Raw genomic sequence first — 14923 nt, forward strand, 5'->3', positions numbered from 1 at the left:
TACTGCATCGCAACAGGAGGAGGCCAAACGAGCCTGTTCTGTCTCGCAATCAACTCATGGCTGATCTGTGTCTGAACTCCATTTACCCGTCTTGGTTCCATAGGAGAAAATACCCTTACCTAACAAAAATATATCAACATCAGTTTTGAGAGAGTTCCAGATTTCCACTGCCATTTGTGTGAACAAGTGCTTCCTGACATCACACCTGAACGGCCTAAAGCTCTGCCCCTTCGTTCTGAACTCCCCCACCAGGGGAAATAGTTTCCCTCTATCTACCATATCAAAAGCTCATATCATCTAAAACACCTCGATTAGATCACACGTAATCTGCTATACTCGAGGGAATGCATGCGTAGTCTTATATTTGTAGATGCAAAACCACCTCAGGTGCAGCATCTCACTCCACTTACATCAAGTCTCCTCACTCCACTTACATCAAGTCTCCTCACTCCACTTACATCAGGTCTCCTCACTCCACTTACATCAAGTCTCCTCACTCCACTTACATCAGGTCTCCTCACTCCACTTACATCAAGTCTCCTCACTCCACTTACATCAGGTCTCCTCACTCCACTTACATCAGGTCTCCTCACTCCACTTACATCAAGTCTCCTCACTCCACTTACATCAGGTCTCCTCACTCCACTTACATCAGGTCTCCTCACTCCACTTACATCAGGTCTCCTCACTCCACTTACATCAGGTCTCACTCCACTTACATCAGGTCTCCTCACTCCACTGACATCAGGTCTCCTCACTCCACTTACATCAGGTCTCCTCACTCCACTTACATCAGGTCTCCTCACTCCACTTACATCAGGTCTCCTCTCTCCACTTACATCAAGTCCCCTCACTCCACTTACATCAGGTCTCCTCACTCCACTGACATCAGGTCTCCTCACTCCACTTACATCAGGTCTCCTCACTCCACTTACATCAGGTCCCCTCACTCCACTTACATCAGGTCTCCTCACTCCACTTACATCAGGTCCCCTCACTCCACTTACATCAAGTCCCCTCACTCCACTTACATCAGGTCTCCTCACTCCACTTTCATCAGGTCTCCTCACTCCACTTACATCAGGTCTCCTCACTCCACTTACATCAGGTCCCCTCACTCCACTTACATCAGGTCCCCTCACTCCACTTACATCAGGTCCCCTCACTCCACTTACATCAGGTCTCCTCACTCCACTTACATCAGGTGCCCTCACTCCACTTAGATCAGGTCCCCTCACTCCACTGACATCAGGTCTCCTCACTCCACTGACATCAGGTCTCCTCACTCCACTTTCATCAGGTCCCCTCACTTCACTTACATCAGGTCTCCTCACTCCACTTACATCAGGTCTCCTCACTCCACTTACATCAGGTCTCACTCCACTTACATCAGGTCTCCTCACTCCACTGACATCAGGTCTCCTCACTCTACTTACATCAGGTCCCCTCACTTCACTTACATCGGGTGCCCTCACTCCACTTACATCAGGTCCCCTCACTTCACTTACATCAGGCCTCCTCACTCCACTTAGATCAGGTGCCCTCACTCCACTTACATCAGGTCTCCTCACTCCACTTACATCAGGTGCCCTCACTCCACTTTCATCAGGTCCCCTCACTCCACTGACATCAGGTCTCCTCACTCCACTTACATTAGGTGCCCTCACTCCACTTTCATCAGGTCTCCTCACTCCACTTACATCAGATCTCCTCACTCCACTTACATCAGGTCTCCTCACTCCACTTACATCAGATCTCCTCACTCCACTTACATCAGGTGCCCTCACTCCACTTACATCAGGTGCCCTCACTCCACTTTCATCAGGTCCCCTCACTCCACTGACATCAGGTCTCCTCACTCCACTGACATCAGGTCTCCTCACTCCACTTTCATCAGGTCTCCTCACTCCACTTACATCAGATCTCCTCACTCCACTTACATCAGGTCTCCTCACTCCACTTACATCAGATCTCCTCACTCCACTTACATCAGGTCTCCTCACTCCACATTGTGTGTCAGTATGGGAGTGTGATAGTTGTGTGTGAGTGTTTCGGTTTGGGAGTGTGATAGTTGTATATAAGTGTCAGTATGGGAGTGTGATAGTTGTGTGTGTGTGTGTCAGTTCGGGTGTGCGAGCGTTGTTTGTAAGTGTGTCAGTACGGGAATGTGATAGATGTGTGTGAGTGTGTCAGTACGGGAGTGTGATAATAGTGTGGCAGTACGGGAGTGTGAGCGTTGTGTGTAAGTGTGTCAGTACGGGAGTGTGATAGTTGTGTGAGTGTGTGTCAGTATGGGATTGTGATATTTGTGAGTGTGTGTCAGTTCAGGAGTGTGATAGTTGTGTGTCAGTACGGGAGTGTGAGCGTGGTTGTATGTATGTGTGTCAGTACAGGAGTGTGATAGTTGTGTTTGAGTGTGTCAGTATGGGAGTGTGGTAGTTGTGTGTGTGTGTGTCAGTACAGGAGTGTGATAGTTTGTGTGTGTGTCAGTATGGGATTGTGATAGTGTGTGAGTGTGTCAGTATGGGAGTGTGATAGTTGTGTGTGAGTGTTTCGGTTTGGGAGTGTGATAGTTGCATACAAGTGTGTCAGTATGGGAGTGTGATAGTTGTGTGTGTGTGTGTGAGTTCAGGTGTGCGAGCGTTGTTTGTAAGTGTGTCAGTACGGGAATGTGATAGATGTGTGTGAGTGTGTCATTACGGGAGTGTGATAATAGTGTGGCAGGACGGGAGTGTGATAGTTGTGTGTGAGTGTGTCAGTTCAGGAGTGTGATAGTAGTGTGTCAGTGTCAGTATGGGAGTGTGAGCGTGGTTGTATGTACGTGTGTCAGTACAGGAATGTGATAGTTGTGTGTGAGTGTGTCAGTACAGGATTGTGATAATTGTGTGTGAGTGTGTCAGTACAGGATTGTGATAGTTGTGTGTGAGTGTGTCAGTACGGGAGTGTGATAGATTGATGTACATGTTACACTGCACATTTCATTTCTTTACCTGCTGTCATATATTTATTCTATATTTCAGGAGTTACAAAGCTCGATTTAACAGTTTATCTGATGATGAATTTGAAGCGTTCAGTGGAGCAGTCTCTGAGGGGAATTGTTTTGAGAATACAGGACCATTGGCTAGTGTACGGTAAGGAGAATATAATCCTACTCTCATATTGTGTGGTCACGGATGTGGGGAGTGTTAAAAGAGAGTGAGGAAGAACTCACATTAATTTAGCCCCTCATTAATTTAGTCCCAGTGTGTTCTAACAACAGCAACAACTTATTTTTTTAAATTTGTTTATGGGATCTGGGCGTCGCTGGCAAGGCCAGCATTTATTGCCCATCCCTAATTGCCCTTGAGAAGGTGGTGGTGAGGTGTCTCACACCTCGCTCCATCTCTCGCACCTCGCTCCATCTCTCGCACCTCGCTCCATCTCTCGCACCTCGCTCTATCTCTCACACCTCGCTCTATCTCTCACACCTCGCTCTATCTCTCTCACCTCGCTCTATCTCTCGCACCTCGCTCTATCTCTCGCACCTCGCTCTATCTCTCGCACCTCGCTCTATCTCTCGCACCTCGGTCTATCTCTCTCACCTCGCTCTATCTCTCGCACCTCGCTCTATCTCTCGCACCTCGCTCTATCTCTCGCACCTCGCTCTATCTCTCACACCTCGCTCTATCTCTCACACCTCGCTCTATCTCTCTCACCTCGCTCTATCTCTCGCACCTCGCTCTCTCACACCTCGCTCTATCTCTCACACCTCGCTCTATCTCTCACACCTCGCTCTATCTCTCACACCTCGCTCTATCTCTCACACCTCGCTCTATCTCTCTCACCTCGCTCTATCTCTCGCACCTCGCTCTATCTCTCACACCTCGCTCTATCTCTCGCACCTCGCTCTATCTCTCGCACCTCGCTCTATCTCTCGCACCTCGCTCTATCTCTCGCACCTCGCTCTATCTCTCGCACCTCGCTCTATCTCTCGCACCTCGCTCTATCTCTCCCACCTCGCTCTATCTCTCGCACCTCGCTCTATCTCTCGCACCTCGCTCTATCTCTCGCACCTCGCTCTATCCCTCGCACCTCGCTCTATCCCTCGCACCTCGCTCTATCCCTCGCACCTCGCTCTATCTCTCGCACCTCGCTCTATCTCTCACACCTCGCTCTATCTCTCACACCTCGCTCTATCTCTCACACCTCGCTCTATCCCTCGCTCTATCTCTCGCACCTCGCTCCATCTCTCGCACCTCGCTCTATCTCTCGCACCTCGCTCTATCTCTCACACCTCGCTCTATCTCTCGCACCTCGCTCTATCTCTCGCACCTCGCTCTATCTCTCGCACCTCGCTCTATCTCTCGCACCTCGCTCTATCTCTCACACCTCGCTCTATCTCTCGCACCTCGCTCTATCTCTCACACCTCGCTCTCTCACACCTCGCTCTATCTCTCACACCTCGCTCTCTCACACCTCGCTCTATCTCTCGCACCTCGCTCTATCTCTCGCACCTCGCTCTATCTCTCGCACCTCGCTCTATCTCTCGCACCTCGCTCTATCTCTCGCACCTCGCTCTATCTCTCGCACCTCGCTCTATCTCTCGCACCTCGCTCTATCTCTCGCACCTCGCTCTATCTCTCGCACCTCGCTCTATCTCTCGCACCTCGCTCTATCTCTCGCACCTCGCTCTATCTCTCGCACCTCGCTCTATCTCTCGCACCTCGCTCTATCTCTCGCACCTCGCTCTATCTCTCGCACCTCGCTCTATCTCTCGCACCTCGCTCTATCTCTCGCACCTCGCTCTATCTCTCGCACCTCGCTCTAACTCTCGCACCTCGCTCTATCTCTCGCACCTCGCTCTATCTCTCGCACCTCGCTCTATCTCTCGCACCTCGCTCTATCTCTAGCACCTCGCTCTATCTCTCGCACCTCGCTCTATCCCTCGCACCTCGCTCTATCCCTCGCACCTCGCTCTATCTCTCGCACCTCGCTCTATCCCTCGCACCTCGCTCTATCCCTCGCACCTCGCTCTATCTCTCGCACCTCGCTCTATCTCTCACACCTCGCTCTATCTCTCACACCTCGCTCTATCTCTCACACCTCGCTCTATCTCTCACACCTCGCTCTATCTCTCACACCTCGCTCTATCTCTCACACCTCGCTCTATCTCTCACACCTCGCTCTATCTCTCACACCTCGCTCTATCCCTCGCTCTATCTCTCACACCTCGCTCTATCTCTCACACCTCGCTCTATCTCTCACACCTCGCTCTATCTCTCACACCTCGCTCTATCTCTCACACCTCGCTCTATCTCTCACACCTCGCTCTATCCCTCACACCTCGCTCTATCTCTCACACCTCGCTCTATCCCTCACACCTCGCTCTATCCCTCACACCTCGCTCTATCTCTCACACCTCGCTCTATCTCTCGCACCTCGCTCTATCTCTCGCACCTCGCTCTATCCCTCGCACCTCGCTCTATCTCTCGCACCTCGCTCTATCTCTCGCACCTCGCTCTATCTCTCGCACCTCGCTCTATCTCTCGCACCTCGCTCTATCCCTCGCACCTCGCTCTATCCCTCGCACCTCGCTCTATCTCTCGCACCTCGCTCTATCTCTCGCACCTCGCTCTATCTCTCGCACCTCGCTCTATCCCTCGCACCTCGCTCTTTCTCTCACACCTCGCTCTATCTCTCACACCTCGCTCTATCTCTCACACCTCGCTCTATCTCTCACACCTCGCTCTATCTCTCTCACCTCGCTCTGTCTCTCGCACCTCGCTCTGTCTCTCGCACCTCGCTCTATCTCTCGCACCTCGCTCTATCTCTCACACCTCGCTCTATCTCTCGCACCTCGCTCTATCTCTCGCACCTCGCTCTATCTCTCACACCTCGCTCTATCTCTCACACCTCGCTCTATCTCTCACACCTCGCTCTATCTCTCGCACCTCGCTCTATCTCTCGCACCTCGCTCTATCTCTCGCACCTCGCTCTATCTCTCGCACCTCGCTCTATCTCTCACACCTCGCTCTATCTCTCACACCTCGCTCTATCTCTCACACCTCGCTCTATCTCTCACACCTCGCTCTATCTCTCACACCTCGCTCTATCTCTCACACCTCGCTCTATCTCTCGCACCTCGCTCTATCTCTCACACCTCGCTCTATCTCTCACACCTCGCTCTATCTCTCACACCTCGCTCTATCTCTCACACCTCGCTCTATCTCTAGCACCTTTAACGTAGTAAAACGTCCCAAGGGGCTGCACAGGAGTACTTTAAGACAAAAAATTTGACACCAAGCAACATAAGGAGAAATTAGGGCAGGTGACCAAACGATTGCACAAAGAGGTAGGTTTTCAGGAGCATCTTAAAGGAGGAAAGAGAGGTAGCGAGATGGACAGGTTTAGGCAGGGGTTTCCAGAGCTGAGGGCCGAGGCAACAGAAGGCACGGCCACCAATGAATTACTTTTGCAGCAGTCATATTTTGTTGGCACATGTTGGAGCTGATTTACACACAGCAAGATCCCACAAACAGCAGTGAGATGGATGATATCTTAATCTGTTGATGATGGTGCTGGTTGAAGGCACAACACAAGGAAAACTCCCTGCTCTTCTTCCAATAATGCCAAGGGAGGTGTGACACCCACCTGAGCAGCGGGATGGGTCTCAGTTTAGCGTGATGCTGCACCCCCTCTCTGATGGTGCCAATTCAGCCTGGATTTTGTGCTCAAGTCCAGCAGTGGGGCTCGAACCAATGACCTCTAAACTCCGTGACAAGACTGAGCCAGCCTGGCACTTGCTCAGGGTTAGTAGAGTCCTTGGGTCACGGGTCAGTCGTGAGGTTCGCTCTTTCAAAGCACTTGGCCGCGAAATTCGACTCCTTTGCATCAGCCGCTAGCGCCGCCGATGGGCGCTAATGGCTTAAGGCCCGGGCGGGGCGTAGCGCCCCGAGAAATTCGGTGGGGCGCTACTGAGGCGCTAACGGATGGTGCCCCGGGCCGCCGATGACATCATCGCCACGAGCCCCTTACCACCCCGCGGCAGAAATTTGGCTGCACCCCGTGGGCGGTGTCAGCACCAGCCTCGCAAACCTGGCCGACCTCCGCTTGCGGGGCGCTAATTAAAGAGAGGTGCCGCCGCGACCTGCGCCGCCATTTTATTTTTTGAGGTCGGCCCTCCGTGGCGGCCCCTGGCATGGCTCGTGGCAGTCATCGCACAGCCCGGCACCGCGGCTCCACACCTCTGCTCCCTGGTGGGCTAGTGTGGGCCATCGGAGGCCCTGCGGAGCTCGCAGTGGACCTGCCCTTTAACGGAAGGGGGGGATACTGAAATGCACCAGCACTACACCGAGCAGCTGTGCGCACTTTGTGCCCCTGACACCGCCCCGAGAGGAAGTGGAGCGCCCGGGATAGTGCTCCGCTTCCTTGCCGGGGCGGTACTCCAGCGCCGGGGGCTAAATCTCCGGCGATAATTTGGTTACCGCCCCCAAATGGGGCATAACCGAATTTCACCCCCTTGAGTTCCAGATTGGAGTAAATTCAGATGAGCTCATAGATTAGGAATAATGTTGGGGTTTGGGGTGAGGGTGGTCAGGGTGGAGGTGGGTTTTGAGGTGGGGGGTTCAGGGTCTGAGTGTGGGGGGTTCGGGGGTACGGGGCTCGGGGTGGGGGGTTTGGGGTTCAGGATAGCACTGAGTTTGGATCTGTGCTGGGTTTGGAGTATTATCGGGATTGGGATGTGTTGGGGCAGGATCTCTCTCTCTCTCTCTCTCTCTCTGTCTGCCTCTCCCTCTCTCTCTGTCTGTCTCCCTCGCTCTGTATCTCCCTCTCTCTGTCTCTCCCTGTCACACACTTTCTCTCTCTGTCACGCACTTTCTCTCTCTGTCTCTCTCTCTGTCTCTCTCTGTCGCTCTCTCCCTGTCTTACCTTTCCTCTGTCCCTCTCTTTCTCTCCCTCCCTCTGTCTTTCAACAACAACAACAACAACAGAGAGGGGACTAAATGTAACATTTCCAAATTTGCTGATGATTCAAAGCTAGGTGGCAGTGTCAGTTGTGAAGAGGATGTGAAGAAGCTGAAAGGGGATCTCGACAGACTCAGTGAGTGGGCGAGAACATGGCAGATAGAATATAATGTGGATAAATGTGAGGTTATCCATTTTGGTAGAAAAAAACAGAAAGGCAGAGTTTTTTCTAAATGGTGAAAGATTGGGGAATGCAGATGCTCAAAGGGACCTTGGTGTCCTTGTACATGAGTCACTGAAAGTGAATGTGCAGGTGCAGCAAGCCATTAGGAAGGCAAATGGTATGCTGGCCTTCTTTACAAGAGGATTTGAGTACTGGAGTAAAGAAGTCTTACTCCAATTATATAGGGCCTTGGTGAGACCACACCTGGAGTACTGTGTACAATTTTAGTCTCCTTACCTAAGGAAGGATATACTTGCCATAGAGGGAGTGCAACGAAGGTTCATGAGATTGATTCCTGGGATGGCGGGACTGTCGTATGAGAAGAGATTGAGTAAACTAGGCCTGTATTCTCTTGAATTCTGAAGAATGAGAGGGGATCTCATTTAAACATACAAAATTATTACAGGGCTTGGTAGGGTGGATGCTGGGAGAATGTTTCCCTTGACTGGGGAATCTAGAACCAGGGGCCACAGCCTCAGGATAAAGGGTAGGCCATTCAGGACTGAGATGGGAAGAAACTTCTTCACACAGAGGGTGGTGAATCTTTGGAATTCTCTACCCCAGAGGGCTGTGGAGGCTCAGTCATTGGGTGTATTCAAAACCGAAGTCGATAGATTTCTGACTAGTAAGGGCATCAAGGGATATGGCAATAGGGCCGGTGAATGGAGTTGAGGCAGAAGATCAGCCATGATCTCATTGAATGGCGGAGCAGGCTCGAAGGTCCGAATGGCCTATTCCTGCTCCTATTTCTTACGTTCTTAACAACAACAACAACTTGTATTTATATAGCATCTTTAACATAGTAAAATGTCCCAAGATGCTTCACAGAAGTATTATAGGACAAAAATTTGACACCGATCCACACAAGGGTAAATTAGGGCAGGTGACCAAAAGCTTGGTCAAAGAGGTAGGTTTTAAGGAGCGTCTTAAAGAAGGAAAGAGAGGTCGCGAGGCGGACAGGTTTAGGCAGGGAATTCCAGAGCTTAGGGCCCAGGCAGCTGAAGGCACGGCCACCAAAAGTTGAGCGATTATAATCAGGGATGATTAAGAGGCCAGAATTAGAGGAGTGCAGATATCTGGGTGGTGGGGTGGGGGGGGTGGGGGGGGGGATGTGGGTTGTGGGGCTGGTGGAGATTACAGAGATAGGGAGGGGCGAGGCCATGTAGGGATTTGAAAACTAGGATGAGAATTTTGAAATTGAGGTGTTGCTTAACCGAGAGCCAATGTAGGTCAGTGAGCACAGGGGTGATGGGTGAATGATGAGAGGGGTGATTCCTTCTCTCTCTCTTTGTCTTCCTCTGTAAGGTACAGACAACAGAAGGTAAGGTAGAGAAACCTATTGTTCATACCGGAATCTGATTTGTCCCTGCAGATTTTCTGTTTTTGGCCTGGGTTCACGGGCTTACCCACACTTCTGTGCTTTTGCCCGTGCGATTGACACAAGACTGGAGGAACTTGGAGGGGAGAGAATCCTAATAATGGGAGAAGGAGATGAACTGTGTGGTCAAGAGGATCTGTTCCGTGCCTGGTCCAAGAACATTTTCAAGGTCTGACTGAATGGATTGAGCGCCTCACTTGGACTGGTCTATCAGACAATCCTTTCTGTCTGTCTGTCCCATCTCTCGGTGCTTGTGTGTCTGTGAACACATTTCTCTCTGTCACACCTGCTGTCTGTCTTTCCCTGTGTGTGTGTCTCTCTCCTGATCTCTGTCGCTCTATTTCTCCATCTCTGTTCCTGGTCATCATGCTCAATGCCAGCTCCCATCGGTGTCTCTCTCTCCTCTCTCTCTCAGATTCTCTCTCTCAGTTTCTCTCTCCCTCTCTCTTTCTCTCTCCCTCTCTCTTTCTCTCTCTCTTTTTATCTCTCAGTTTCTGTCTCTCCTCTCCTCAGTTTCTCTCTCAATTTCTCTCTCTCAATTTCTCTCTCCTTCTCTCTTTCTCTCTCTCTGTTTCTCCCTCGCCTCTCTCTCCTTAGTTTCTCTCTCTTTCTTTCTCATTCTCTCCTCAGTTTCTCTCTCTCCTCTCAGTTTCTCTCTCCTTTTCTCTCTCCAGTTTCTCTCTCTGTTTCTATCTCTCTTTCTGTCTCTCAGTTTCTGTCTCTCTCTCCTGTTTCTGTCTCTCCTCTTTGTTTCTCTCTCCTCAGTTTCTGCCTCTCTCTCTGTCTCCCTCTCTCTCTCTGCCTGCCCTTCTGTGTATGATTTCTGTTACTGATTTAAGTGACTATCAGTATTTATCCCTCACTGCCCTATTCCTAACGTATTGTTGCTGTGTTCCCTCAGGCAGCCTGCGAAGTTTTCTGTATCGAAGACGATTGCATTGCTGATGATGAAAATGACCCATATTTCAACAATGAATCCGGCTGGAAACCAGACAAATATAAGCTGTCCATAGTGGCTGAGGTGCCAGACCACGCAGCAGGTAAATCCCAGCACCGAGTCTGTGTCACAGGACTGAGTGTCCCGGCACTGACTGTGTGTGTGTAACAGGACTGAGTGTCCCGGCACTGACTGTGTGTGTGTAACAGGACTGAGTGTCCCGGCACTGACTGTGTGTGTGTAACAGGACTGAGTGTCCCAGCACTGACTGTGTGTGTGTAACAGGACTGAGTGTCCCGACACTGACTGTGTGTGTGTGTAACAGGACTGAGTGTCCCGGCACTGACTGTGTGTGTGTAACAGGACCGAGTGTCCCAGCACTGACTGTGTGTGTAACAGGACCGAGTGTCCCGGCACTGACTGTGTGTGTGTAACAGGACTGAGTGTCCCGACACTGACTGTGTGTGTGTGTAACAGGACTGAGTGTCCCGGCACTGACTGTGTGTGTGTAACAGGACCGAGTGTCCCGGCACTGACTGTGTGTGTGTAACAGGACTGAGTGTCCCAGCACTGACTGTGTGTGTGTAACAGGACTGAGTGTCCCAGCACTGACTGTGTGTGTGTAACAGGACTGAGTGTCCCAGCACTGACCGTGTGTGTGTGTAACAGGACTGAGTGTCCCAGCACTGACTGTGTGTGTGTAACAGGACTGAGTGTCCCGGCACTGACTGTGTGTGTGTGTAACAGGACTGAGTGTCCCGGCACTGACTGTGTGTGTGTGTAACAGGATTGAGTGTCCCGGCACTGACTGTGTGTGTGTGTAACAGGACTGAGTGTCCCGGCACTGACTGTGTGTGTAACAGGACTGAGTGTCCCGGCACTGACTGTGTGTGTAACAGGACTGAGTGTCCCGGCACTGACTGTGTGTGTGTAACAGGACTGAGTGTCCCAGCACTGACTGTGTGTGTGTAACAGGACTGAGTGTCCCGGCACTGACTGTGTGTGTAACAGGACTGAGTGTCCCGGCACTGACTGTGTGTGTAACAGGACTGAGTGTCCCGGCACTGACTGTGTGTGTAACAGGACTGAGTGTCCCGGCACTGACTGTGTGTGTAACAGGACTGAGTGTCCCAGCACTGACTGTGTGTGTAACAGGACTGAGTGTCCCGGCACTGACTGTGTGTGTAACAGGACTGAGTGTCCCAGCACTGACTGTGTGTGTAACAGGACTGAGTGTCCCGGCACTGACTGTGTGTGTAACAGGACTGAGTGTCCCGGCACTGACTGTGTGTGTAACAGGACTGAGTGTCCCGGCACTGACTGTGTGTGTAACAGGACTGAGTGTCCCAGCACTGACTGTGTGTGTAACAGGACTGAGTGTCCCAGCACTGACTGTGTGTGTAACAGGACTGAGTGTCCCGGCACTGACTGTGTGTGTAACAGGACTGAGTGTCCCAGCACTGACTGTGTGTGTAACAGGACTGAGTGTCCCGGCACTGACTGTGTGTGTGTGTGTAACAGGACTGAGTGTCCCGGCACTGACTGTGTGTGTAACAGGACTGAGTGTCCCGGCACTGACTTTGTGTGCAACAGGACTGAGTGTCCCGGCACTGACTGTGTGTGTAACAGGACTGAGTGTCCCTGCACTGACTGTGTGTGTGTGTAACAGGACTGAGTGTCCCAGCACTGAGTGTGTGTGTAACAGGACTGAGCGTCCCAGCACTGACTCTGTGTGTGTAACAGGACTGAGTGTCCCAGCACTGACTGTGTGTGTGTAACAGGACTGAGTGTCCCGGCACTGACTGTGTGTGTAACAGGACTGAGTGTCCCAGCACTGACTGTGTGTGTAACAGGACTGAGTGTCCCAGCAGTGACAGTGTGTGTAACAGGACTGAGTGTCCCGGCACTGACTGTGTGTGTGTAACAGGACTGAGTGTCCCGGCACTGACTGTGTGTGTGTAACAGGACTGAGTGTCCCGGCACTGACTGTGTGTGTAACAGGACTGAGTGTCCCAGCACTGACTGTGTGTGTGTGTAACAGGACTGAGTGTCCCGGCACTGATTGTGTGTGTAACAGGACTGAGTGTCCCGGCACTGACTGTGTGTGTAACAGGACTGAGTGTCCCAGCACTGACTGTGTGTGTGTAACAGGACTGAGGGTCCCAGCACTGACTGTGTGTGTGTGTAACAGGACTGAGTGTCCCGGCACTGATTATGTGTGTAACAGGACTGAGTGTCCCGGCACTGACTGTGTGTGTAACAGGACTGAGTGTCCCAGCACTGACTGTGTGTGTGTAACAGGACTGAGGGTCCCAGCACTGACTGTGTGTGTGTAACAGGACTGAGTGTCCCGGCACTGACTGTGTGTGTAACAGGACTGAGTGTCCCGGCACTGACTGTGTGTGTGTAACAGGACTGAGGGTCCCAGCACTGACTGTGTGTGTGTAACAGGACTGAGTGTCCCGGCACTGACTGTGTGTGTGTAACAGGACTGAGTGTCCCGGCACTGACTGTGTGTGTAACAGGACTGAGTGTCCCGGCACTGACTGTGTGTGTAACAGGACTGAGTATCCCAGCACTGACTGTGTGTGTAACAGGACTGAGTGTCCCAGCACTGACTGTGTGTGTAACAGGACTGAGTGTCCCAGCACTGACTGTGTGTGTGTAACAGGACTGAGTGTCCCGGCACTGACTGTGTGTGTAACAGGACTGAGTATCCCAGCACTGACTGTGTGTGTAACAGGACTGAGTGTCCCGGCACTGACTGTGTGTGTGTAACAGGACTGAGTGTCCCGGCACTGACTGTGTGTGTGTAACAGGACTGAGTGTCCCAGCACTGACTGTGTGTGTGTAACAGGACTGAGTGTCCCGGCACTGACTGTGTGTGTGTGTAACAGGACTGAGTGTCCCAGCACTGACTGTGTGTGTAACAGGACTGAGTGTCCCAGCACTGACTGTGTGTGTGTAACAGGACTGAGTGTCCCAGCACTGACTGTGAGTGTGTGTAACAGGACTGAGTGTCCCAGCACTGACTGTGTGTGTAACAGGACTGAGTGTCCCGGCACTGACTGTGTGTGTAACAGGACTGAGTGTCCCAGCACTGACTGTGTGTGGAACAGGACTGAGTGTCCCGGCACTGACTGCGTGTGTGTAACAGGACTGAGTGTCCCAGCACTGACTGTGTGTGTGTAACAGGACTGAGTGTCCTGGCACTGACTGTGTGTGTAACAGGACTGAGTGTCCCGGCACTGACTGTGTTTGTAACAGGACTGAGTGTCCCGGCACTGACTGTGTGTGTAACAGGACTGAGTGTCCCTGCACTGACTGTGTGTGTAACAGGACTGAGTGTCCCAGCACTGACTGTGTGTGTGTGTAACAGGACTGAGTGTCCCAGCACTGACTGTGTGTGTAACAGGACTGAGTGTCCCAGCACTGACTGTGTGTGTAACAGGACTGAGGGTCCCGGCACTGACTGTGTGTGTAGCAGGACTGAGTGTCCCAGCACTGACTGTGTGTGTGTAACAGGACTGAGTGTCCCAGCACTGACTGTGTGTGTAACAGGACTGAGTGTCCCGGCACTGACTGTGTGTGTAACAGGACTGAGTGTCCCAGCACTGACTGTGTGTGTGTAACAGGACTGAGTGTCCCGGCACTGACTGTGTGTGTAACAGGACTGTGTGTCCCAGCACTGACTGTGTGTGTGTAACAGGACTGAGTGTCCCGGCACTGAGTGTCCCAGCACTGACTGTGTGTGTAACAGGACTGAGTGTCCCAGCACTGACTGTGTGTGTGTGTAACAGGACTGAGTGTCCCAGCACTGACTGTGTGTGTAACAGGACTGAGTGTCCCGGCACTGACTGTGTGTAACAGGACTGAGTGTCCCAGCACTGACTGTGTGTGTGTGTAACAGGACTGAGCGTCCCAACACTGACTGTGTGTGTAACAGGACTGAGTGTCCCGGCACTGACTGTGTGTGTAACAGGACTGAGTGTCCCAACACTGACTGTGTGTGTAACAGGACTGAGTGTCCCAGCACTGACTGTGTGTGTGTAACAGGACTGATTGTCCCAGCACTGACTGTGTGTGTAACAGGACTGAGTGTCCCGGCACTGACTGTGTGTGTAACAGGACGGAGTGTCCCGGCACTGACTGTGTGTGTAACAGGACTGAGTGTCCCGGCACTGACTGTGTGTGTAACAGGACTGAGTGTCCCGGCACTGACTGTGTGTGTAACAGGACTGAGTGTCCCGGCACTGACTGTGTGTGTAACAGGACTGAGTGTCCCAGCACTGACTGTGTGTGTGTAACAGGACTGAGTGTCCCAGCACTGACTGTGTGTGTGTAACAGGACTGAGTGTCCCGGCACTGAGTGTCCCAGCACTGACTGTGTGTGTAACAGGACTGAGTGTCCCAGCACTGACTGTGTGTGTGTGTAACAGGA

General features: G+C 51.9%; 1 protein-coding gene across 1 annotated transcript in view; it reads left to right on the plus strand.

Moving 5' to 3' along the window:
• The window catches only part of LOC147095502 (nitric oxide synthase 1-like), a 462084-nt gene that overhangs the window by 110207 nt on the left and 336954 nt on the right, over positions 1–14923 (plus strand). The window contains exons 15-17 of the mRNA XM_085974639.1: positions 3021–3131; positions 9540–9714; positions 10447–10585. Coding sequence (XP_085830765.1) covers positions 3021–3131; positions 9540–9714; positions 10447–10585 — 425 coding nt within the window. The remainder of the gene's footprint in view (positions 1–3020; positions 3132–9539; positions 9715–10446; positions 10586–14923) is intronic.

Source organism: Somniosus microcephalus, unplaced genomic scaffold (genome assembly GCF_052327205.1).
Source record: "Somniosus microcephalus isolate GS21.2 unplaced genomic scaffold, FLI_Smic_1.0 unresolved_chr1, whole genome shotgun sequence".
NCBI lineage: Eukaryota > Metazoa > Chordata > Chondrichthyes > Squaliformes > Somniosidae > Somniosus > Somniosus microcephalus.